General features: G+C 48.1%; 2 protein-coding genes across 16 annotated transcripts in view; one reads left to right on the top strand and one right to left on the bottom strand.

Annotated features, from left to right (window-relative positions):
• dclk1a (doublecortin-like kinase 1a) overlaps nucleotides 1-15,609 on the top strand; it is a 57,647-nt gene extending 42,038 nt beyond the window's left edge. The window contains exons 1-13 of one of the 3 annotated variants that reach the window (XM_018755528.2): nucleotides 846-929; nucleotides 1,814-1,908; nucleotides 7,011-7,098; nucleotides 7,463-7,632; nucleotides 7,792-7,911; nucleotides 9,035-9,181; nucleotides 10,439-10,572; nucleotides 10,695-10,772; nucleotides 11,390-11,486; nucleotides 11,588-11,668; nucleotides 12,235-12,348; nucleotides 13,489-13,562; nucleotides 13,864-15,609. In XM_018755528.2, the coding sequence (XP_018611044.2) occupies nucleotides 911-929; nucleotides 1,814-1,908; nucleotides 7,011-7,098; nucleotides 7,463-7,632; nucleotides 7,792-7,911; nucleotides 9,035-9,181; nucleotides 10,439-10,572; nucleotides 10,695-10,772; nucleotides 11,390-11,486; nucleotides 11,588-11,668; nucleotides 12,235-12,348; nucleotides 13,489-13,562; nucleotides 13,864-13,921 (1,275 nt within the window). In that variant the 5' untranslated portion in view covers nucleotides 846-910 and the 3' untranslated portion in view covers nucleotides 13,922-15,609. Of the gene's footprint in view, nucleotides 1-845; nucleotides 930-1,813; nucleotides 1,909-7,010; nucleotides 7,099-7,462; nucleotides 7,633-7,791; nucleotides 7,912-9,034; nucleotides 9,182-10,438; nucleotides 10,573-10,694; nucleotides 10,773-11,389; nucleotides 11,487-11,587; nucleotides 11,669-12,234; nucleotides 12,349-13,488; nucleotides 13,563-13,863 lie in introns of those variants that run through there. The other 2 variants (XM_029251346.1, XM_029251347.1) reach the window with 2 other exon arrangements.
• A 2,466-nt stretch (nucleotides 15,610-18,075) lies between these two features.
• nbeaa (neurobeachin a) overlaps nucleotides 18,076-26,130 on the bottom strand; it is a 184,897-nt gene continuing 176,842 nt past the window's right edge. For 9 of the 13 annotated variants that reach the window (XM_029251396.1, XM_029251387.1, XM_029251389.1 and 6 more), the window contains 9 exons: nucleotides 25,730-25,819; nucleotides 24,664-24,856; nucleotides 24,298-24,369; nucleotides 23,985-24,140; nucleotides 23,511-23,681; nucleotides 21,625-21,726; nucleotides 21,069-21,265; nucleotides 20,602-20,753; nucleotides 18,076-19,838 (listed from right to left, as the gene is read on the bottom strand). In XM_029251396.1, the coding sequence (XP_029107229.1) occupies nucleotides 19,748-19,838; nucleotides 20,602-20,753; nucleotides 21,069-21,265; nucleotides 21,625-21,726; nucleotides 23,511-23,681; nucleotides 23,985-24,140; nucleotides 24,298-24,369; nucleotides 24,664-24,856; nucleotides 25,730-25,819 (1,224 nt within the window). In that variant the 3' untranslated portion in view covers nucleotides 18,076-19,747. The remainder of the gene's footprint in view (nucleotides 19,839-20,601; nucleotides 20,754-21,068; nucleotides 21,266-21,624; nucleotides 21,727-23,510; nucleotides 23,682-23,984; nucleotides 24,141-24,297; nucleotides 24,370-24,663; nucleotides 24,857-25,729; nucleotides 25,820-26,130) is intronic. The other 4 variants (XM_029251397.1, XM_029251393.1, XM_029251392.1 and 1 more) reach the window with 1 other exon arrangement.

Raw genomic sequence — 26,130 nt, forward strand, 5'->3', positions numbered from 1 at the left:
GAATGAGAGCCTAGCATGTGCATGTGTGTGAGGGGTGCTGAGATGGGTGCTGTGTGTGTTTTTGTGGGTGGTGAGTAGAGTAAGTAGCAGAGCTCTAAAAAGATACACCCCTGACCAGCCTTCAAGATATTCTCAGTTGGAGAAACCTCTGATTGTCCCCTAAAGCAGACTTGTGAAATGTGGCCTGTATACCATATTTTAGCAGTACAAGTTCCGTGCTGGATATTAACATCTTTAATCGTGTTTGCTTCCTCTGTGCTCCTGTAGTTAAATGACCATGGCACAGGATCCTCAAGAAACTCAGCATTGTTCACGTGCAGGTTTAGCACTCAAGACAGGAATGCCGAAAGGAAAAGGAATTGTTACGGTACAATCAAGGGGTCGGCCGTGTTCCTCGGAATCAGCTCCTCCATTGTGTTGAAAACGCAGGACCGCAGTCCCTGTTGAATGTACTGTCCCTCCCACACTGTAAACAGTGTTGCTGAGCACCTGATCATCAGTGCCCCTCTGTGGTGTTAATTACCCATGCACCGGCGCCAATGTATTGCCGGGCTTTTGTCTGCCCTTAATTAAGATGATGGGGGCTTTGATGGGGTGGATCTAGCAGTATCCCTCACAAGCTGCCTTTCTTTTAGACTGACACTTGCGTATGGCCAATCCTCCACTCTCCTCCCCTCATATATATCACCCGCTTCTCCACTCGCTTCCTCTCCCCCTCTGCGCTCTCCCACAGCCGACGGGTGCGCGTCAGGCTGACGCAGGGCCCCAGGCAGCCAATGGCGTGGCAGCGCCTAGTACATCTAAACCAGCCCCTCCTCTGCTTTCGCTCATTCAGTGGATGCGCTCTTAGTGGAGCAGTGGCAGGCTCACAGTACACTCCTGCTCTACGGACTAGCACTGTGCCGGCAGCATGCTGCAGTACGCTGAAGGTAGGGCTCGCCACAGTCTGTTGCCAAGGGGCTGGTGGGATGGGGAAGAGACTGTACTCATCGGTGCACTGGAATGAGATCACTGCGTGGGGGAGGTAAACGTTTTTCGCTAGTTTTCCCTGAGGTGCCCCGGGGCAGGGCATGTTCAGATATCCGGAGCAGCCAGAGTGTGGTCTTTGTGTTAGTGTGGGTTTGTCCTGAAATAGTTATGGATACATTGACGCTGGTCTCTGCTGGGTGATGGGATCAGCTCTGTATTTCATTTCAAAGATTTCAAATGACAGTTGTTATTTTTCAGCATTTATTTTTGTGTGATTTGTGCATGTAGGTTTTCAGGGCAGTCTGGAGTTATGTACTGATCTTGGTTTTTTGTACCGATGGAGTGCATCTTCAGAACAAGGTGGACAGACGACCAGAATTCGTACCTGATGCTCAGAATTTTGATGCTCACTATGACTCATACGGCAGTGCTCAGACAATAAGTCATAGGTTTGAGCACAATGAGAGCAGAGGACTGCATGAATAAAGCTATCCACTTATATAACTAAATGGAATTTCTCATGATAGTTGCTCTTGAATGTGCTTTTAAAAAAATGTACCTTTTGCAACACTAAGGAGAGGCTCTTTATATTTTTTCTGTAATCATAGCCTCATTTTTCCCTGATAATAGTCACTATTGGTTTTGAACTTCACCCTTTAAAAACAGGAAATGTATGTGGCAGTAGAACATGCAGGTGTTGGTTTGGTTGGTGGGGGGCATTGTACACAAGTCATGAAGCATTGTGGGCTTTTTCTACTCTCATTTATGAGCACCTAAGTTTTCATTGATTTTCTGGTTCATCTTCTTTCTCTCTCACTTCCTCTCTCTGGTTTTGTGGCCGCAGTCAATGGGACCCCAGGCAGCCAGCTGTCCACCCCCCACTCCGCCAAGTCCCCCAGCCCCTCCCCAACCAGCCCTGGGAGCCTTCAGAGACGCCGGGTAAGAGACCCTGCATCTGCTGCTTCTCCATCACTTTGGCCCTTTGCCAGAACATAAACACACCTAATGTGTACCTGCATGCATTCATATATACCCACATACGCATACAGAAATTAATAGACACATGGGAACTGCACACATACACTCAAAGAAACAAGTAAAAACACTGGAACATCTGCATTCCCATGGGTAAACATGGGTTCACATGCTCACTGTGTGCTGACTGCTGCTGTCACCCACATCTTTCCATGCATTTCCACCACATTTCTTCATTTTCATCTGCTTTACCTGGTATTTGTTTAACTACTAACCTCCTAAAACTCTGCAGCTTAAGCTGCTACCCTGGTGCTTCACCATAGTTCTGGGCAAGTTCATACAGTCCTTAACACACTCCAGCTAAGTAGGACACTGAGGAATGAACAGGTTGCAGGCAAGAAAAGGCACACTTGGGTGTAAAAGAACCCGTATGGCTACAGTAGAGCAAGTAGCATATGGATTCCAATAGCCACAGGGTAGAGCAGATTCAGTGCAGAGTGTCAGGATTCACATACAGTGAATGCTAAAAGTAAGAGTGTACAATGTGTGACTCTGGATGTCTCGGATATAGTTGAGTTGTATTCATTGCCATTTTAGATTTCCTGAAATGTGGATAGTAGACATGGAAATTTTAGACTGCATTATGTATGCAATTGGTAATTGTTATTCAGTTAACCAATGCGCTTACTCCAAGCTACTTCTACAGTTAATTTTAATGCCAACATACATGGTAGATGTATGGCAAAGCAAGTGTTGCCTTGGGGTATACATTTACATTTATTTATTTAGCTGATGCTTCTGTTCAAAGCGACAACGTTAAGCAGCTTACAATGATTAACTCGTTTATACAGCTGGGTATTGTATTTTTTTTTTTTTTTTACTGGAGCACTTACGGTAAGTACATTGCTCAGGGGTGCTATACCAGAAGCTAGGGATAAACATGCATCCTTCAGTTCCAAAGGAGGCAACTTTTACCAGTGTGCTAGCTGCTACAAACTATTTTTCAGTTTATTTATTCAAAAACTGCTACGTTCTGAGTATATGGCCAGCTCTTCAACCACTAGCTTGCTTTAGACTTCTTTTTATTCCCTACCCTATAGAAATGACAAACTGACACTGCCACTCACACGCAGAGAAATGCACGCAAACTCAAGAAGATGTTAACATACTCCCTTCTATGTTCTCAGGAGAAGGACAAAGTTCCCTCTGAAACCACAGCGTAGAGCTCCCATCACAGGAGCCAGTGAGAATTCCCAGAAAGGTTTACACACGCTTGTTCAAGCTGGACCTGGGGTCTGGAATTCAGTCCATGGCTAATATTTTAAAAACATCTAGAAAAGGCATGAAGGCATAAATTGGTAGTATAATGAACAGACATTCATTCCTAAGGAGAGAAATAACTTGGATGTTACTCTTTGATGAGCATGCAACTCAACAGCAACAGGCTTTGTTTGAAATTGAATTTCTCTTCTTTCGAGTAGCCAAGTGTGGGCATGTGTAACTTGATCAAAGGGTACCTGATCCATAGACAAGGACCACAGCTAAGGAGAGTTTCACAGTACTGCTGCAAATACGAACCAACCTCATTTTCAGCCCGTCGGAACTGTCATTTTTGAGCCGACTTTTTAATTTGTATGAGCCATAAGCTGCTCTGAATTTTAAGCATCTTGCCTTTTGAAGTGCTTAGGCTGACCTCTCCCAGTGAGCCAGCCTTCGAGCCCTGTGCTATGCATTGCGATTTGGCAGTCAGCTGACTCTAACCCAGCGATAAAAGGTCTGATCAAAGCTAGGCTTGAGATTCTCCACGTGAGTGCCCCGGTGTGGATTGGCCCTTGGAAACATGGCACCGCACCACACCAAGGGTGTCTGTTGTTGGTCCTGATGTGCCGCTATTCCCCCCTTTTGCTCACATCTCAACTCCCAGAATTACTGAGTTTTGAAACTGTCTTGCTAGTTAAATATCTTGATGTCCATATGAGGACGAGATGGTTCATAATGTTGTATAGGAGCAGAAACTGTTAGTATGTCGACATTTTCCAAAAGAGAACTGGTTGTTATCAGTTCTGAGCTGGCTTTGCTTCCTTACTGACCCCCTGTGTATGGGAATGTGGGGCATGCAAGGCTCCTCATGGATACCATCTTGGCACATTCTCCTCTTCTTGGAGGTTACCAGCTCTCTCCTTATGAAAAAATAATCTTCGAAGAGGATAAGGGTATGGATTGGTGTCATTCATGATCAGGCACCTCACAGTCTCCCCAGAGGAACTAATGAGCGTTGTACAAGGCGGGAAAGATAAATGAGGTGAAGTACACTATGTTCTCTCTCTTTTTCCTTCACTATGGGCTCCAGAAAAGGATGTCCCATCAGCTTAAACCACACCTGTATTTAGGAGAAAACCACACGCCACTTCCGCTGCTGTCACCACAGCGGGTAACCTAGCAACCACTTATGTGACTCCAGCCTGGCTTTCCCATGGCGATGCGTTGCTGCTTGCCTCACTAGCAGGGCTGAAACAGAGAGAGGGGAAAGCTAGTCCATACTGACTTAGTCTGTTTTAATTACTTCTGTGGGCTGGTTGTGCTCATCAATATCCAATGAGAGGTGATGACCTTCTGCTTGACTTGCCTGACACGCTCACTGACTGAATTCAGTTTATTCCTGTCAAAGCCAGCATACATCTTTCTCATGTACAAATATTTTGGGCAACAGTGGTAGGCTGTTAAATCAGTTTGTTCTAATCATGGCATGGTTACATTAGGCTATACCTGTGCTCACCTGTGCTTTCAGTCTCAAGTCTTTCCACAGCAGCAATAATGGGTTTTGAAGGTCTGTAGATTGTGGCAGAAAATGGCCACAGGATTTCTCAGTTGCACATTAAATTTACACACATTAAGAGCTTGGCCCACTTTGGAGTCTGCTTCTAAAGTAGAAAGGTTTAGTTTGAATGTGGCCTTTGAAATCTTGAAAATCAACCCACCCACCTTTTCCTCTGCTTCCTCTGTGAGGACACCATCTCCATTCATAGAATATGGGACACAATATGAACTCAACGCTGAACCTTTTTTTTTTTTTTTTTTAAATACACCATCGTCTTTTTCTCTCCTCAAATAAAGAGGGTCAGAAATATCCAGTAATGGGCTTTTTTGAAGCTCTACCCATAATCTCCATCTCTTGCCAAATCATCCTTAACATTCCAGTCCCATCACTTTATTTTCAGTGCACATGCCCTCATCTGTATTCTCCTCCCTGTTCAGTTGCATGCTCCCTTCTCTATTGCTCTTTGTATTTGTGTGTGTGTGAGAAGAGTGATGCACTATAAGCTCATGGATCTCTGTATAATGGGTTGTTTTATTTCTATTTGTTTGCATGTACTCTTAACTATGATTTTTCATGTATTTTGTTGGTTTGTATGTTTGTTTGGGTGGATTCTTTGTTCATCTTGTCCATGAAACATTCATCATGCCGAGACGCAGCAGAGAAAGCGCTACACAGTAGTGGGTGGGAGTGTAGGTGGGATTGTGGGTGGACCACCCACATTTTTCATCCAGCTGAGCATTGCCTCCCAATGGTTGTCATCCAGACTCTACTTTTTGTTAGTATCCTACTACATTTTATTATCAAATGCTCCCTCTGTCTAATGCTTTCTCCCTTTGTTTGTTTATTCTCCTGAGTCATCATTTTATGTGCGCTGTTGTAATTGTGACATTTGTTGATGTGATCCATTCTCACTGTGTACTTAGTGTTTTATGTTATTTTTGGTTTATGTCTTATTTATGTCTTTCCTCAGCTGTGTGTGATCCTTATTTTAACAAAATCATATTTAGGACATTTCCTTATTTTGGACACAGAAAGGCAAGACAACATTTTCAGTTGTCTGTAACTGGACCTGGCTTAACAGCATGCAGATACAGACCACAGTGTGTGTGATGGGATGACCTTTGTATTGTGTGCCCTAAGAGTGCAAAGTGAACATGCAGCAACATGTCAGCCAAAAGGGCAGAAGATGAAAAAAGATGGGGCTCCTCAACAGCCATTTATTTACAGATACCTGTTCAGATAGAAGTGAGTGGTAGACCAGGCTATGAGCATGGTTAAAACAAGGTGACACACACCCCGGTCTTTTGTAAATACTGAGCACTAGTAATTGGAGTCACTTTTTATATGACAGTTGGAAAAGGGTTCACATCTTGAAAGTGTGAGTTTTTTTATTCTGTTTATGTTTGTTTTCCCATAGCACATTTGTATTAATTATTTTTTTACTGTTTAGTTCCTGTTTATGCTCTTCATTGACCAATACAATACCATAATAAAGTAAAATTGTTTATCAGCTTTGCATTGACCTGTTTTGTTTTTGATTAACAAACTGTCGTATTGTATCTATATTGTTAAAGTTAATCTCACGTTTTGGTTCAGTAAGAATATACGTATCTTTGCAGCTGTAAACTATACAAAACAGGAAAGGGCCTTTATTTGGTCAGAAGAAATGCTCTCCCAAGAACAGGAAGTGCCCTTATTTAGTCAGAGGAAATGTTCTCAGGCTTGACCCAGCCAACTGACTCAGTATTGTGGAAGTATTATTAGCACCGCTTGCCTAAACAGTTCCCATGGAAACCAAATTTTTATGCTCACAGTTGATATCTATATAAGACATGACTGAGATTAAGAATGAGAAAAATATAAGTGGTGGTGCACTGGATAGGGAGAAAAATTATACTGGTTTTAAATGACCGTAACAAGCCGTCTCCAGACAAAAAGTACACGTGATACTTTTTGATGACAGCCTATGTGGATTTACACCTACTAAAATCTATTTTTGCTGCATTTTTGCCCTTGACTGGAGCCAGTGCAAAACTGCACACATTTTGTTCACAGGGATTTACGGATGTTGAAGTCGAACACAGCTCTACATTTTGCTATTTACTTGATTTGATTTGGATTGAAGCACTAGCACCACATTAGTTCTTTGGCCAAGATTTTAATCTGCATGTCTAAGACATGGAAGCAATCTTTCACCTTTAGGGGAAATGTGTGCAACCTTGTTAAATATATCGTCTCTCCGGCTCAGGGGTCCCAGAACAACGGCTCCTCCCTGTCTCTGGCCTCCACCAAAGTCTGCAGCTCTGTAGAGGAGGGAGAAAGAGCAGTGACTGAAAGTAAGTGAATGGAAATGATTGTGTGTAAAGGGGAAGGTGATAAGGTAAAGGGGCTGAGCTCAGAATGGGTGGCGGTAACAAAGTATCTTAAGGTGTGAAATGTAAAAGAAAGGGGTGAAGACTGGGTGTAAGGTGAAGGGGTGAAGGGTGGGAAATCAGTGGCGGGTAGTGAATACTGGTTGCGAGAGGGACACATTTCACATGATCAGAATATTGAAAGGTGTTTCTTTTTCTCGGGACCATAGCGTTCCATGTTGTTTGTGGGTGGGGCTTAATTACACATTAGCCATACATAGAGCAGCTGTATCTGGGCAGGTTCATTTAACTCAACCGGTTGGTATCTTTCTCCATGTTGTCCTTTCAGCTGAGTTGATGGATGAGTGTTCCCCTGTTCCTGCCTCCATTGCTGAGAGGTACAAGGTGGGAAGGACCATTGGTGACGGAAACTTTGCCGTAGTCCGGGAGTGCGTGGAGCGATCGACTGGAAGGGAATATGCTCTGAAAATCATCAACAAAAGCAAATGCAGAGGAAAGGTAAGGGAGGCAGAGAGGCGGGAAGGCAGGGCAATACTAAGTGCAAGTCAAACATCCATACAGACATCCAAACTCCAGAAGGAGAATTTTCCTTGTCTGACACCAGGGAAGTTTGGTATTCTCTCATCTCTCTGCTGCCGCCTCTGTGTTGGTCCTCAGGAACACATGATCCAGAACGAGGTGTCGATCCTCCGACGGGTAAAGCACCCCAACATTGTGCTACTCATTGAGGAGATGGACACATACAGTGAGCTGTACTTAGTCATGGAGCTGGTCAAGGTATGGCTGGTTTTGAGTTTTTTTTTTTTTTTTTAACGGACCTCAGGCATCCTAATTTGACATTTTAGTTGTAAGTCACACAGTGTTGCTCTCTGCTACAGCACAGAGGGATGCCTGACATCTCCTCCCTTATGGCTGCAAGTAAAATACTTGCCCTGCTCACATGCAGTACCCATAAATACATATTTTCCAAGATGCAGCCTTCAGTTCACTTTGAGGACAGGGTTTTTAGTTCTATTTCTTCCTGATTTTCAAGTGTCTCTGATCATGACTATGAGCTGTATGATCAGTTGTACTATTTTGGCACATATTTCATGTAGTTTTTCACCGAGTCGTACAACAGTTAATTGTACTTACAGCCAAGTCTCAAGAGATCTACTGTCGTACCTTTTAGAAATGAGAGAAAGTCAGCCTGGATTCAGTCAGTAAATTTGCAGTCCTGTTTTATGAATAAAGCTATATAAGCTAGTGTGGGTGAAGGAACAAAAACTATCTGTTAAAGAGGTTTAAAAATGCTAAACAAATACAAAAAAGTAATATTTGTATATTTTGCTCAGTCCACGCTTGATGAGCATTCAGGCTGGAAAAAGAGAGCGGTGCAGTTGGAAAGTCGTTACTTGACAGCCTTTCTCGTTTTAATGAGTGTTCCTGAGACGAGGCGGGCCTGTACCAAGTGCAGCGCTATTTTTGGGCTGTTGCTCCACTTATTAGCCTCGGAGACGGAATTTTAACACGTGTCATGCGAAGGGAAAATAGGCCATATTGAGCATCTTGCGGCTTTTGAACGGGTTTGGAATCAACAACATGTTCCGTGAGAAACAGCCAAGTCCCTCAGACCCCAGCCCATCGATGATGCTGTGGAGAAGCCCAGGACCCCACTGGTAGTTCTCCCAGGAGGCCTTGCACTGTTCTTCCACGAAGCCCTTTTGTTCCTGTTACTGGGGGAAAAAAAAAAAAACGATTTACTTCACAAGTCCACGTGTTTCATCTCCTTATTTTGGCTCCGTTTAAAATCCATTCTAAATTTTGCCATTGACTGGAAAGAGTGGGTAGTCATGTATTGTATAACAATCCCCTCTCTTGTCATCTGTCTTTTAACGGTTCTCTCTCTCATTCTGTCCAGGGGGGTGACCTCTTCGATGCCATCACCTCCACCAGTAAATACACAGAGCGGGATGCTAGTGGCATGCTCTTCAACCTGGCCAATGCCATCAAGTACCTGCACAGCCTCAACATTGTCCATCGTGACATTAAGCCAGAGAACCTGCTGGTGAGAGCAGAGCGCATGCAGTACGCAGGTTTACGTGTGAAAGTGCAGCGTCTTCTTACATGTAAAAATATTTCTAGGGAGAAATTAGCCTAAGGCATGCATATGACTCAGTTTTACAAGCATTAGTCCAGCATGGGTATTTTTCTATGACTCCTATGTATCGCTACATTATCTTTCTTTAAATATCTTATGATATTATGCTCTTACTTCAAAATCTGAGGAAAAGTGTAGTAAGTTTCTATTTCAACAATGCCTCGGAAAAGGACAGCATTCATCACTGCCCCATTGCTGTGACCCTCCCCCCATCCTCCCAGGTGTCATGGATGGATGTGGGACTGAGCCTGGAGGGGCCACTCACAGCATCCACCCATCAGCCAAACACTATTATAAGCCTCGTGGGCTGAGGAATGCTTAGAAATAAATGGCAGCACTAGGGGTTACTTCCAAAACCAGCCGTGGGTACGATATCGGTCCCTCGGAACAATGAGAGATGATTCATCCTCACGGCCAGCGCTCCACGCTTGAAGAGGCCTCCTCGGTATCTCTCAGTGAGGCTTGGGGCCAGCGTTTCTTACCAGTGTGCCACGTGATGAACAATCCCATTTTTCATTGTTCCTGCCACTGACCGAAAACAATTAAAGCCCTTCACGATTTGCAGCCATTACTTACAAGCGTCAAGTGGCTGAACCTTAACCCTGGCCTTGTTTTTCACGGGGAAATAGCAACACTAAAGGTGCTACGGCGGGAAAGGGGGGATGAAATTCTCTGCTCAACAGCATGTTTATGTTGTAAAATAGTGTAAAAGAGATAATGAAGGTCAGTGCTCAGAGACAGATGAAAGGTAATGTGAAAGTTATTGTATCAAACAGTCCAGTCCCTTCTCCCTGGCCTCTTCCGTTCACTGCAGAAGCGTCCCGGGAGGCTGCAGTGCTAAGCACATAAATGAATTTATCCGCGAGCAGGCTTCGCTGTTACCGAATCCAGAATCCAAGGAATAGACTTCTTTTCTGTGATTTTCTTTTTCTTTCCTAAGTAACAAACATTACGTAACCAAACCTCCCAGCACGCTAACCCTCACCACAGCTCAGTGTTCTTCCTGGATGTGTCATGTAAATTTGCATGGCATCTATTTTGCTGTTTTTGTTTGCTTCATAATTTGAATAATTATCCATATAATTGTAATTTTAACAAAATATACACAAAATTATTAGTTTGGAACAGGTAGAGTTTGAAGTTCTGCTTTTTTCTGTGCGCTAGGTCTACGAACACCAAGATGGTAGCAAGTCCCTCAAGCTTGGTGATTTTGGCTTGGCCACAGTGGTGGATGGACCCCTGTACACTGTCTGTGGGACCCCCACATATGTAGCACCGGAGATCATCGCAGAGAGTGGGTGAGTGTGCTGGCGGCCTTCTTCTTTGGCTCGAGGTCCTTCCTTTCTTGTGTGTTTGTCTGCTTCTGTTGACTGTCCTGCTTGTTCCTTCTACGTGATAGCTGTCTCTGACCCCTTTGCAGATATGGCCTAAAGGTGGACATCTGGGCTGCTGGTGTCATCACCTACATCCTGCTGTGTGGTTTCCCTCCGTTCCGTGGGTAGGTCCTCCAGATTTACATTTACCTATTTTGCTCCAAAGCAACTTATAGTGTTAAGCTACTTAGTTATTTACCCATTTATACAGCTAGGTAATTTTAATGGAGTAAATTTGTGTATATATCTTGCTCAAGGGTACTGCTGCTGAAAGCGGGTTTGAACCTATGACCTTTGGGTCCATTGGGGGGTACATTGTGTGTACAACAGCAAAAGGCAGCAGCTCTAACCACAACACGACCAGTTCCCCCAGATAAATAAGTAAACAACAACAGTATAGAAATTAAAAAAGTAATTTGATTAGAAATTAACTGTTTATTGAAGTCTGCTGAATGGCAGCAGCCTTTAGGGTACACAGGCATTGTGCGGTACAACCATATAAAGTGCCTTAGTTCTATTTAGGCCATTAAAACTCTTTTTGGTTGATGGCAGTCCATTGTGTGGATGGCTGGACATCCTATTTAACTGTCTTTAAGTTCTGCACTATCCCAAGGGGAAACAACTTCTCTGAAGCAGAGGCCACAACAATAAAAGAAAACTACTGTTCCAGTTTATCTGTTCTGCCCTAAAGCAGTTTTAGTTCTTCAGCATAAAAGACCTCTTCACTATTTGTTTCTTTCAGAAGTAGTGAAGACCAAGAAGTCCTCTTCGATCAGATTCTTATGGGACAGCTAGATTTTCCTTTACCATACTGGGACAATGTTTCAGACTCTGCAAAGGTATACATTTTGGTTTGCTGTTTCTGTACATGGCTGTGTGTATATGTAGCTCGGCGTATATGTCAGTTCCAGTTGGCCTTGACCGTTTGCGCTTCACATAGGAGGTGATCACCTGTATGCTCCAGGTGGATGTGGATCAGCGTTACACCGCCTTGCAAGTACTGGAACATCCCTGGGTCAACGTGAGTATCTGGCCTGAACGGCATCTACTGCCAAACACACAGAACATTTACACGCCGCCGCATTTTTCTTCATATGTGCTCCCAACTGAGGGCCATGACAGATATCATCAAATCTCATTCTTTTTGGCTTAATTTCAATTTTTTAATTAATTTTCTCTTCCAGAAATTTATGACTAGGGAAAGCAGTGTGTGCGTTGTCACGGTGCATTATCGGCAAACATTTTGGCACTCTTTGTATTCACCTGATCTAACCCCGTGAGATGTTTAATATTTTCAAAAATAAAAATGAAGCTTAAAGGAAGGAGATTTGATGACATTCGGAGCACATCGCAGTTGTAGACTTCAACGGTACATATCGTCTATGGGAGATTCCATTGAAGGGTACATAAAAATAAAATACTATACGTGCACTACTCTTTGAATCAGTCTTAGAACTTTTTGATCACACCTCATATAGCATTAAACAAAAGCTGCCCTGCACATAATTGTGTCACATCTGCAGATGCTGTCTTGTTGTAGACGCAATTTACCTCCAGATAAAGAAGAATAAATGAAATGTCTCCTAGGAGGGTGGCTTGCCGGAGAACGAGCACCAGCTGTCTGTAGCAGGGAAGATTAAGAAGCATTTCAACACTGGTTCCAGTCCTGATGGCACCACAGCTGGGGGATCTGTCACTGAGGTACTCGCTGCTTTCCAGGGCCCCAGATCCAAATGCAAAGTAACACAACAGTCTCTGTGAGGAACTCTGAAATATAGACATTGTCAAGGAATTCCCTAATTTACACAAATTTTCTGTATTACTTCAAGATCTTGTGTATGCATGGATACTGACCATACAGCAATAATTATGACACTACAGAAGGTGTAAATTTAGCTTAAATTAAGATTTTTTTGGTTTCCTGTCTACTGTTCCTTACCCCTTGTGATCAAAATACCCACTTCCAATTTTCAAATTTCATTTACTTTAATTTCAGATTGACTGCATCTCTGCAGTATCATTTTCTGTGTACTGAGAGCAGGTGGCAAAGCCAGTTTCTTTCCGTAGCAAAGACTGATCACGAAACTAGAGAAAATTAGGCTACCGTAGATCAGCTGGGGCCCAGATATAACGTATACACACAAACATACGTATATACATTTACAATATGTATATATATAATGTATTTTTTTTTTATCTGGCAGCGGGTTTTAAGATATGTACTTCTCAACATAACTGGATTCACCCTTCATGTTAGTTCACTTCCTCTGCATCATTTGTTGTAGCAAAGATTTATATCCCATTACTGTCTTTTGGAATAACCAGTCAACTACTTTGCCCTGTTTTTTTTTTTTTTTTTTTTTTTAAATGAACCATATATGAAAAAACTTTTATTGCTCAAAATGTACAATCTTGTCATGTGCAGCTATTTCAAAACAATATGACACTTGGTTTGACTGGTCTTAAAGAAGATCACAACCCTAAAGCCAATCTGAAAAGAATCAGTTTATAATTCGATATGAGTTTTTGATGGCATTAAATCGGGAACACTGCTGAGAGGAGAGTTCTCGGACCACTGGCACACAAGAGAGCTCTGAAATTATTTACTTCTCTGTAGCAATAGCTAAACACTGATGTTTCCGGGCTTATTTATGTATTTTTATGTCTAGTTATATGTGGAAATGGAAAAAACAAACACGGAGAAAATACAGAAATGTCCCCTTTCGTCTCAGTTGGTCGCCACAGTTACTGGCTGGTAGCTTTCATTAGGTACCTGTGTTTGTGTTCGTGAGGCAAGAGCCACGGCGCACTTCTCAGTTGTCCTGTGTTCTCTCCGCTCAGCTCGACCACAGCTTAACCATCCAGAGATCCGGATCTTTGGACTTCTATCAGCACCCAGGAATGTATTGGATAAGGTGAGAAACAGAGCTGCACCTGGTTCCATGGTATGTGCTGGTAGCATCCATGCCCCAGGCCATGCCCCCCTCAGCATCTTCCTCATTGATGAAAGAACACTAGTTGCGAGGCCACGCCCCTCCCAACACCCATCATTCACAGCTATGCTTTGTGAGAGCGCTGTGCACATTATGTGAATCTGCAGCCCTCCGTCAGCTGCCTCCTCATCCACCGGTAGGATGTCATGCGAGTCCTCCTCTCCTCACCCACCACTGCCTTCAGGAAGCGCTGACAGCTCACCACCTCGCTCTGCCTTTTCAGGCCGCCGCTGCTGATAAGGAGGGGCAGGTTTTCGGATGAGGATGCCACTCGGATGTGATGGCGGCACCCTGTGCTCCACCCAGCAGCTTCGGTACCCTGTCACCTGCGCCGCACCGGAGTCCGACGACTTCTCCTCCAGCTCCTTCCAGACCGTCCGCTCGCTCCCACTGCCCCCCGCCCCACCCACAGGGGAAGAGATGCAGGGGGGGGGTGATGGGGGGGACAGAGGGAGGTGAAGGGAAATGGGTAAAGCCAGCGACATTGGGCAAGCACAGCAGTGTGAAGACAGCCCCGCCTGCCGGGTCATGCCAGTGCACAGGGCTCCGCAGCGGAGGCTCATACTCTGTATATTTGCCTCATTTGTATCTTACCAATTATTGTTCCTTACTGTAAGCTTATTTTTCCTTTTTTTTTTTTTTTTTTACTTTACAGTTAACCAGAGAATGAGGGAAATGTACCATTGAAATGAAATGTCAGTGATTTATTTTCCACTGTATTTAAGTTCTTTCATTGAGACTGACACTTGGGGGGTGCTCGAGTGACTGTGATATTTTAGAATCATGCCTTTACTCCCTGCCTGTCTGACCTCTTATGGAAAAGACCTATATCAATAGATGAAGAAATATATATTTTTTATTTATATCTATGTATCGTATATGATAAATCAAATCTATCATTGTTGCTTTAAAACACGCAACAGCATGCATACAGTGCAGAATCGACGTAAAAGTATATGTCAGTTTTCTGTGTGCTGCAGTACATGCATAACATGACATATATGGACGTGGCAATCAGTGATACGGTTTGCAATATATGGAATATCTGCAGACGAGTTGCTTTTTCCAACGGGGGACCCTTCCCGAGTCATTTTCTTTTCACTCCACGTGGACGTTTTCGGCACGAGGCCGGGCCCGTAAACGTCTCCTTCCCGAAAGCCGAGACGTCGAGACGTCTGTCATATTTGGAGCGAAGACAAAGCGGGGCCTTTTGTTGAGTCTGGCGCGGAGGGTGTGAGCGGAGGGTGACCGTGTGTCGGTCCACTCCCCGCTAGCAGATGCCTTACACATTTTGTAGAAACAAAACTCAGTGGCTGGCGAACTGTGTGTGTTTTGTGAAACTTGTCAAGTGTGATTTTAGCAACGGTTTCACTCTGTGTACATAATAGGTTTATTTTGATAGCTGAACCTTTATTTATTTATTTATTTCTCTATCTATGAAAAGGACAAAAGGGCCCATGTAATCACAGCACCAGGTTGCACCGCAAACGCGCCAACACCTTCAGCTGCTGTGTGGAGGAGAGTGTAAAACGGGGGCGGGTCCTGGCCGGACCTTCCCGCAACCGCACGTGTCCGTCGCGCGCGCATACATGATACGCACACAGGCACGCGCGACTCAACGGGGACGTGATTGGGTGACGCACAGCTGCAGCAAACCGTCAAGGCGAAGTCCGCGCGCACCCGCCAGCACCAGCGCTGAAGAAGGAACTGCCGCATTACTTAAAACTGTTTTTTTTTTTAACCACTTTGTACATTTTGTTGACATCGTTTTCATTCTCGGTACGTTCCGGTGTAGGATACGAACTGTAAAGAAAGAACATGTAAAGACGGCACTGGCCCGTTTCATTTAAGCACAGCACGTTCAGTGAATCATCTTTGACAGGAAACAGCGCCGCCCAGCGGACAGGTCTGTCCTATCATGTCGTGGCTTCAGCGCGAAGGTTCTCCAAAGCGCCGCTAAGCTGCACCGGCTCACCTCATAACTACTGAAATAAGGAATGTTTGTTATGCAAAGTTTGGTGCACATGTAGCATTTTATAACGGCAGAGCTCGTGTTTCCTTTCCTTTTCACGAGACGGTTCCTTTTTTATGATTTTGCTGAACATAAGAGTGTGTGAATTTTAATTCCTGAAGGTCACGGTAGAAAAAAAGAGCAACGTGACACCATGTCAGAATATTAACACTGTTTGTAAAAGGAATAAAAATGCTCACTACAACATGAGCAAGCGCTGCAATAAACGAGATACTCGATACACGTTGTGTGTGGCCACTTCCGTCTCACGGTCTGTCCAGGAACGCGCACGGCGGACGACGCGCGTCCACGAGCAGCTCCTGTCTGAAGCCTTCGGCTCGATACCCATTTCCTCCGCTATGAAGTTGGCGCGGTTGGGTGCTGCCACCTAGTGGACGGTCGGTGCTTCGCCGCTCAGCGGCACCGCACGGACTGGAACTCGCGTTCGTGGGAACGTGGAGACGCGCACGAGCAGGGCTGCAGTCGCCATTATAAAGCGTGTAAATCATGTATCAGCCACTGGGAAAAACAAAAAGACGATGGCAATACTTGTACAAAAGGTATATCCAGTAAGTGTCATTTTTTTGCGTTTAAATTATATTAACGGGTGTTTTGCGGTGGAGGCCTTACAAAGCTAATAATAATAATAATGTGTATCATGTATTTTTACGGGAACTGTCGTGCTGTAATTATTCATATGCCTCTTGACTAGTCGTAACTTACATCGTCTGAAAATAATATGTATCTAAGGTAGCAGTAACGTTTTGCGACATTTTCGGTATTTTGAGAAGTACAGCTATAATCTGTTCTATTATTCCCCTATTAATCAGTAATTCATCGGTACTATAGTAATGGAGTATCATCGTGCCGAGCACGTGCACAATCACGGAGTGCGCATGACGTCACTGCTAACAACTTGAATACAAAATATGCAAAACTGAGGTTCTAGGCTGCACCGATTCCCAGTAAACTTTGTGTAGACTGAGGGTTTCATCCATGCTTTTACAGCCTTGTGCTTAACCGCTTTCATGGTGACTGTCCCACACTGTTATAGAGGCCACATCCAGATAGGTACCACGGTAAAGACTGCGGCACAAAGAGGAAACATCATTTAAAGATCAATAAAGCACCGCTGTGTCAAACCTCTTTCCAATCCCGCTCTTACTTCACGTCACCACATTTACTTACCTTGGTTTCTTGTTCCACGGGTCCCGGATCAGTCGCTACCGGTTTGAAATGGCGCTTGAGGAGCACGATGAGAGCGTGTAGCGTAGAACATCCACGGTTCAAATCCCAATCGTGCCCTAGTGCTCTTGGTCAAGGTGCTTAGACCGAATGGATACAGTAAGAATTCCCTGTTGCACGAATGGGTAAATTGCTGTACCTGAGTATCCAGCACTGCAACGCAGTCCGCTTCATGAACTCGGTTTCCTTCCGCTTGTCCTGCTAGGGGTCGCAGAGGCAGCAGGCTGAGCAGGCAAACTCAGACCCTCCTTATATAAAGTGTCCCGGGTTTGCCCCAGGGTCTCGTCCCAGCGTGACTGCGGAAGGAACCACCCAAGGGAGCTTCCAACGACATGCGCGAACCTCCTCGGCCGACTCCAAACCGTTCCTCGCCCCGTCACCGAGAGCGAGCCCGGCGCTCCTGTGGCGAAGCATCATTTTGGCCACTTGTACGAGCGATCTCCTTTTTCTCCCATGACCGGAGCGCTCTGCTCACGCTCAGCACCACAGGTCGGCGCAGGACCCGCTGCTGATGCTGCATCAATCTGCCTTTCACGTATTTTTTGAGGTCGTAACTAAATGAGAGAAGGTTCGGAAATATTTTGACTTTAACAAATCTGTTCTGAGTATAAATTCTATTGGGGGGGACAATAAAAAAAAAAAAAAAAAAAACTTCAAAATTGTTTTGAATTTTTTTTTTATTATAAATACGACAAAAAAGGAAACCATGTTCTTTAATTTACAGTTATTGATCTTTATATATTGACATCAGTTAATATTTAACCGATTCTGAACAAACACTGTGTAAATTTGTCTTAAGATGCGACATACACATAAAACAGCAGGAAGAGACCGTTAACTTATGCAATCATAAGGTAAATATTTTCCAAACAAATGTATTAAATACAAAAAAACAACAGTACTTTAACAGAGACAGTGCTGCTCTTATTTTAGAATATATCCCAACCTATGCACCATTTAAAAATGAAATGCAGCAGGATTGTATGAAATTTCAAATTATGAAGCAAAAGAAAAAAAAAAAAAAAAAAAAAAAGAACACACAACAAAAGTATAAATAAATCTGTACAGTACCGACCAGTCGTCCTCATCATGCAAAGACACCGTTTCGTTCAGTCTGGGAGGCCTCTGTACACGCAGCTATGGCAACAGGTGAATCACCGGGTTCTTTGCATATTTTAGTTTTCTTCCTTCTTTTAAACAGCAGACTCGCACGCGCGTTGTACAGCTTTGCAAGAAAACGTGGTTGGAACAGGATTACGGACACCCAAAGCAGTGCTTCATTTTTGTGTGAGAATAAACTCTTGAGAGAGAGACGGTTTCAATGTGGCTCTGAATGTGGGAGTGAGATGAGGGTTGGGGGCTGTGTGGGAGGGAGGGAGGGAGGGAGACAGTACAGATTCAGATACCGAACACCCCGGATCCTCGGAGCCCCTCGTACCCTGACCACCCCAAGCAACGTGTGCAAAGCGTAGGCTACGGAGCGAGGGAGCTCGAGAGCTCAGGGTACTGCTTGCCGCATACCGTACGGCGTACCGGCCGCGCACTCGGGGTTGCGGTTCATCGACCGTCAGCTGTAGTTTTCGCGGTACCCTAACTCTGAGAACGCGGTTCGACCGGTTCAGCACCTGCGTATTCCTCCAACTTCAGCGTAAATGTACTTTTCCATTAGAAACCCTTAGCACCTCAAGCAGAAAGGAAACGGAACAAACGACGACAGATTTGTAGTGCAAAGTGCCAGTCCGGCGTTCCACTACTTCTTTAACTCTCTACGTCATTTGTCGGCATCGCGGGAAACGAGCATCCTGTCTGAAGGGCCTGCGTGTCGGCGACCAGACGGCGAGGAGAAAGACCGAGGACGGTCGGCGCCCCGCTCCGCTCCGCTGTTCCCCAGCGGCCGATGCTCGTTTTGCCCAGTCTGAGCATCGGGACTCACCGCTTCATAGAAAGGAAATCGAGTGTGAAAAGAGGGCAAAGCAGCCCAGAGGGGGGACGCTAGAGACTTCCACAACGGGACGCCCTTCCTCCTCAAGATCATATGCTGCGACTAAGAAAGCGACTCGTGCCGCAGAAGGTACGCGCCGCCCTTGCCGTCTCCGCGAGGGGCTGAGAAATGCCTCCCGGGACCCGGTGAAAGGCGAGCCCGCGCGACGTCCGGCGGCGGAGCAGCCCACGGAGGGCGCCGCCCGAAAAACGTTACTCGCGAGAGCCGGCGGCCGACGAAGCCGGAATCTCCGGGGAAGGGATATTAAGCGCTTCTTACGTCGGGAACTCGCTTTTCCTCCTTCGCGGCAAAGGACCCTTGAGGATTTGGACCCGACGCCCAGAGTCGGGCACCGCGAACAGCGGGCGACGTTTGCCGTCGGAGCGTGCGACGCCGACGGATCGTTCTCCTCCGCGACGTTTCGCTTCGGAGCCCCCGAGGAACTCGGGAACGGGCCGACCGCGCCGGTTGTCCCCTCGGTTCTGCGAACACGGTACTGTACTGCAAACTGAGCTGGTTTACAGGCATGAAAGGAAATCAAATAAATGCACAGAGACAGGAAAAAATCAGACACGTGTGTGTTGGCTAGGATGCTATTGCCAGGCGGTACAGGAAGTTCACCAGGGAGTCTACAGTGGTGCCCAAGGCTTAGTCACGCCTCTTTTGAAATATGATTCTTATTATTTTTGTATGTGTGTATATCTGTGATTCTCACAATGACTCCTCCCTCGCCTGGTGTCGCTTTCATTCGCGGTCGCCTGCGGCTCCACTCCCCGCCAGGTGCGGCCCCCAGGACTGAGGGAGGGGCGGGTTCGGGACAGCTGGGGGCGCGGCTCGGCACACCTGCGGTGGCTGGGTCTCCCTCCTCCGTCAGTACCGGTTCTGGTGCTCGTAGTGCCACCGGTTGAAATCGATGTTAAACGCCACAATGCTCCCGGACGCCATGCCCGTGATCAGAGTCCTGCGGTGGCCAGAGGAGATGAACACCGGGTCAGACGAGTCACGCGCCGCTCGGCCTTCGCGAACAAGTGAGCCGAAACAGCCGAGACTTTAGCAAACGCGGCATCCGGTTTGGTCCGGTTTGGTCCGGAGGGACGGAAACCGAGGGGTTCCGAAGTGCCGTCGTGCCCTACATCGCGAGCGTAGCTAGAGATCCCTCCCGCCGCACACCAGATTTACCCCAGCTTTACTTCAGTCGAGCCCCAGTCTCACAGAGCAGAAGCAGCAAACGGTGAGAAACTCTCAAATCTGATGTCACCTGTGGAAATATGCCGAAAGATGTCTTTCCCCGTGCGTGTTTGCGCACCGCATAAGGAACCCATCGACATCGTACACGGCAACTCTCCCGGTCTCCATGGCGACTGGCTTCCGTTGAAGGAGAACGACGGCTTGAACCGGCAGCCGGCATTCCCAGACTGACAGCCGTGGGCAAAGCGGAGGCTCGGGCTTGACGCGGGAGCGCCTTCGGAGCCGCTCGTGACAAACGGCCTCCATCTCCGTTTCCACACGTACTACATGCTCTGTGTCCGTCAAACGCGGCGTTTTGAAAAGACGAACCCGCGAGACTTCCATAATGCCGCCATTCCATATTATGATGCAAGCGAGGTGCTTTAGCTGAAAGGAGTTTGCCTTCCATCCGCGGTCTACGTTTCACGTGGCGCGGCCCAAGTTAACACGCGGAGGAAGAGGCGGGAAAAGGAAGGGGGACGAAGGCTTGTCCTCACCTTTGATCGTGCGACAAGTCCATGGCGCGGATGCCCGCATCGCAGCCGGGGTAGATGTAGAGCTGCTTGAAGTCGCAGGCCTGCCACACCTCGACGACACCGTTGTCCCCGCCCGTCACCAGGTTCTGTCCATCGCTGCTCAGGAGGATGGCCTGCGGGGAGCGACAGCACTCTTGCCCTCGGGGACCGTCTTCGCACGTACACTTCTGTATGTTTATGTAATTACGGCGCCTTTTCACAAGCAGCTGCCCCCTACGGGAGTGGCTTATTCCAATCCCGCCCCCCCCCCCCCACTACATCACATGATGGTCTTTAATGACATACCCATTTCTGCTATGGTTGCTAATGTCTTAAGTTCATTCCTGTGACTTGAACCTGTATCCTCCCGGTTCAGCCCTCTAAGCGAAGCCCAGTCTTCTAAACGCAATCCGCTGCGCTCCACATTGCGGGCAGCGGGAGACTCGTACCCGGGTGGAGTCGTTGACCTCCATCTGGGCGAGCAGCTTGCCGTTGATGCTGAAGTTGCAGAAGCGGCCTCGCTCGTAGTAGATGATGCAGTGGCCCTCGCTGGACACGGAGATGAGCCGGGGCCGATGACAGTGCTCGGGACCCTCCAGAGCTCGCAGCAGGTCTCCTGTAATGGTGTGAACCAGGCAGGGCCCCTCTGTCCCCAACACCAGCAGAACACACACAGGCGTAGACACAGGCAGGTGCGTTACGACACACATCCGAATGGGAACAAGTCATTCGACAGCTACCGCTTTTTTGTCCCGATCCCTAAAAATTACCGAGAGCGCTGCTGCTCCCTACAGCCAAGCAGGCATTTCAACGCAGCATGTTTACCTGAGCCGAATCACGGCACGGACGCGTATCCCTTCTACTGGAAAAAATGTACACAAACTCATTTATTTAGCATGCTTTCTCCACTTCTCTTGATGCGTAAACACTCCACCACGTCCCCCTATAGCCCATCATTCGCAAACGCGCAGGTTGGGATGAGCAAAGAAAGCCGCACCCACTGACCTTTGGCCCCGCTTATGACCAATCCCAGCTCGGCACAAACCGACACGCAGACCACTTCGTGATCGTGACCCGTCAAGACTGCCCTCGGTGCAGGGTAGTCGCCTGCAGAAGGACAGAAAGGGGGAGATTCGGCGGCATTCGGTCATCAACAGGACGTGGATTCCGGTCAGATTTACCTCCGAGTCCGACGCCACCGACATACAGCCTCGGCTGTACATTTCGCACATTCGGATAGGAAAAGCAAGAATTAGTTTAGGAAAATCAATTACATTCCTTAATGGAAAACAGCTGACAACATACCCATGTTGATTTGGATAAAGGAGCCCACTAATTACGATTATAGTACAGGTGGTCCCCGATTTACGATAGGGTTACATTCCACGAAACCCACCGGAAGTCGAAAATATCATAAGCCGAAAATGCATTTAATACAGCTAAATACACACCTCTGCCTGACAGACCGGAAGATGCGGATCGCTGCCGCTGCCCAGCATCGCAAGAGAGTATCGTACCGCATATGGCTTACCTGGGGGGAAAAAAATCTAAATTCGAAGTATGGCTTCTACTGAACGTCTATCGCCAGCTCGCCGTCGTAAGCCGAACCCTCGTAAATCTGGGACCACCTGTATTATTATTAAGCTGCCTCTCCTCGACCACGTCGCCAAGCTGCGCGTGTCGAGCGCCGCCACTAGAAGGCGCTGTTCTTTCTTTTATCGAGAGGGGCGGGGCACGCGTCGCAAATGAACCGGCCTACATCTTCATCCCTCGCCGACGGCGTGGAACATTCTCTTACTTCCACACCTTCCCTAAAGAAAAAATCTCACGTTAAGGTCGGAGTGAGGAATCGCACGGAAGATTCTCGGACGTACCGCGGTACTAAACAGCGAATGCGGCGCGGCCTGTCGGTGCCGCAGGGCGTGGAGAGCGCGTTACCGAGCGGCCGAACACCCGTCCGTTAACTAGATTTCGCACCGAACGCAAAGAGCGGCAATCGAGCAAAATAAACCCCAGACTCGCACCGAGGCCTCGTCCTTCTCTTCCGCCCCTTTCTTTCGTTCAACTTTCCTCTCCGGCCGAGCGTGAACCTTCCTTTTTGTTCGTCCCCCCGAGCTGCTGTCCGCTCCCTTTATTTTCACACAGCGTACGCGAGCATCGCGCGGGATCCGGCACCCTGCGTTCGGGCGACACCCTGAAACGCGAACCCCCCCCCCCCGCAAAGCGAAGGCGACCAAACTGCAAACCTTCAGCGAGCGGCCGCCCGCTCCTCCGTGACGTTCGCTAAACAACGCGGGCAGTCCCTCCTCGGGTCGCGACACACGCGACTTGGGGCCATCGTTTTCCCCTTGAGAAGTCTTTACGCGAGGGGGTCGTCCCAACGGAACCCTGTCACGAAACGAGGACCGCTCGGGATTAAATGCCCTTAAAACGATGAAGAAGTTAAGCACTTTGGCCTCGGCTCCAGCGGCATCCGACGCACGCGAGCATCGTGTCCCCCGTTCATCTCGTGCGCGCCGCGGACGTAAGACACGCGGTGCATCTCCCTAACGCCGAAATGCTCTCTGCTCCAAGTGCGCTCGCAGATCTGCTCTCGGTATCGGCTTCGCTGACAATTTCGGCGAGTACACGCACTCGGAGCTGGCCGCTCCGGCAGTACAGCGTACCCGGTCGGTCGCTATACCCCACACTCCATGCGTCGACTCGGATCCGTGCGGTAACGCGGTTTCCGTCTTTATTTAGGAAGCAGGCGGCAGAAGCCGAATCGCATCGGCGAGCTGCTGCGGTACCACGCTGCCGTAGAGACCCAGCAAGCCGCATCTAGAAGCGTTTCTCCGTGCGGCGCGCAGGCACGTTGTCGGCATGGCTCCGTGAACCCGTGTTCCACTCACTGTTGTTGGGATTGTCTCCGATAATGTGGTGCCGTCCACTCCAGTACCACAGCAGCAGGGTGGCGTCCCGGGAACCGGAGACGATGTAGCAGTCGCCCCCGATGTAGGACTCGGACCGAGCCAGGCACGTCACCACATCCCAGTGGCCAAACACAATCTGCGTCAGCTTGCCTGGAGGGAGGGGGATGGGCATATAGGAAATGTGGAATCGTGCCATCTGAAGCCAAACCGCACGTCTGAACAATAAAGGGAGCGCGGAACAAACTGACTCCGTGTTTCGGGATTCCAGCATGACGAAGAAATTCTTCGGCATTGTAGGGCTCGACTAGCAACGCGAGCGCGGGGAGACGTCACGCAGCACGCCAGGTTTTTGTGGAGCGGGGCAGAAAAACCGTACGTTCGCGTCCGTAGCCGCGATGTAGGACGGCTGGGCGCGTCCGTCGCCCCGAGGCGTACGGACAGCCGCGCGCTAACCTGTCTCCGTGGAATAGACACGGAAGCTCTTGTCCCAGAATCCACACACCAGGATGTAGCGGTTATCGGCCGTCACCACGAAGCAGTGCGTGTTGATCTGGATGCTCTGGTCCACCAGGTCCGTGATCTGCCTCTTGTTCACCCCAGAGTTATTGGCTGCCGCGAGAAAAGCAACGGAAAGGAGGAAAGAATCGGGCGCAATGAGCGGCTCGGACGGGGCTCCGCTGCGATCGGAGCCCTCTCCCCTAACGAGCCAGAGTGGATGTTACACGCAAATCCGCCCATCCTACCTGCGGGCATCTCGCCAACTCACCAATGAGAGGGTCCATTTCGATGGGCAGGTGGTGGGCCTGTTCTAGGGAGTATCCTGGTGCACCCCTGAGGCCTGTCGCACAAAGAGGGAGTCACTGAGAGGCTCTGTACCTACAGTGTCTCTCTCACACACACCAACCCAAGACAATCCCTTCTACACATCGTACGCTCATTCCAAGCAGTCATGCTACGGCTCTTGCTCGCAGATGGCAGGTGGGGAGGTGCGAGGCGGTTTCGGGCAGTGACCCGAAGGCGATGCCGGTCTAAGGAGCGCGCCGAGTTTGGGTTGGTGTCCCGTTTCTGATTGGGACCACATGCGGGTACTTGTTACGCGGCCTGCGTTACACACCGCCCTCCCCCAACTCACCCACAGTGTTGTGCCAGCGGTTGACAGCGAAGAGGCGGCTGCAGGTGACAGTGACGACGGCGGGGACGCTGAGGTGGGGCAGAGTGTTGGCCGCCACGTGAGTGACGGGAGAGTTAGACGGGAACTTGAGCACCATAATGACATCCTGCTGCATCTGGTCCTTGAACATGAGTGGACTCTGTGGAAGGAAACACTGTTGAGTAGAAGAGAGAAAGAGATTGTGGGGGGTGGGGGGGGGGGGGAAGGAGGGTGAATGGAGGGACATAAGGGGGGGGTTAGGGGATGGAGCAAGAGAAAAAGAGAGGAAGACAGAATGGAGAAAGGCCATTAGTGTGGAGGTTGAGGTAAAACAAGGTACACACACTGAGGAAGGCAGCATGCATAGGGTGTGGTAGGAGCACGGTATGGAAGTTAGGCAAAGGCAAGGTATGGGATTTGGCAAATACCCCACCCCCACCCCCCCCCCCCAGTCCTCCGCCGTGGCTTCAGGAGCTCCAGCAGGCAGGGAGGGGGGAGGCAGAGATGGTGACCAAGGAGAACCAGGCCCACGGGGAAGGAGAGACATGTGAGCGTATGGCAAAAACAGAGCGACAGCTGAGCGTGACGGCAGTCTGCGAACGGCCAGGTATGTGACAAGTGGCGCGAGTGTGTTTTCGTAAGATATCGCTGGTAGATTTCATGCGAGGCGAGCGCCACAAACATCAGCACCCCATTAAAGGGAGGAGAAAATCCGAGGTTTACGTGCCCCGCCGTTTTCGAGACGAGAACTACTCCCTCCCGTGGACACATTCGCTATGTATACCTGTGCTAGGGTGATGTCATGAACACAGCTGGACAGTATTTACAACAGACACACATTTTGCCCCCATGTTTAGAGAGAGCTCCGAGCTTCCAAACCACGTCCACGCACTTTTTTTGCGAACATACGACCAGCAGCCGCACGACGCGCGGAAATGAACACGGATCGATCGATCGATCGCGGCCGCACCGGCAACATTCCGCCAGCGCCGGGGAAACGCGCGCCAAGACACGGCGGGAGAGGAACCGAGCCGAGCGCACGTCTCACCAAGTGCATGGCGGAGCTCCGAGGGGGGTGGGGCTCGATGAGGAGCTGGGAAGGCGTCTGGCCAAAGGTCTGAATCTGCGTCTCCATCGCCTGCGGAGAGGAGAAGAAAGGAGGGGGAGGGCAGACAGCGTCACAATCGATATGCGTCGCAGAGGCCGCTCCGCCTACGGCCGCTTGGCGTTTCCCAAACACGAGAGGTCCCGATGCCGTGGAATTTACATTTACATTTATTCATTTAGCAGACGCTTTTGTCCAAAGCGATGTACATCTCAGCGAAAGTACAATTTATGCATTACATTGAGAGAAGGAGAAATAGCTGCCGACATGAAAGTCTCAAGCGAGCCTAGTTTGTTCCTTACCACTTGCTACACCGAGGTTCATCGTTCAAGTAGGTGCATAAG

This window comes from Scleropages formosus, chromosome 4, assembly GCF_900964775.1.
Source record: "Scleropages formosus chromosome 4, fSclFor1.1, whole genome shotgun sequence".
Lineage (NCBI taxonomy): Eukaryota > Metazoa > Chordata > Actinopteri > Osteoglossiformes > Osteoglossidae > Scleropages > Scleropages formosus.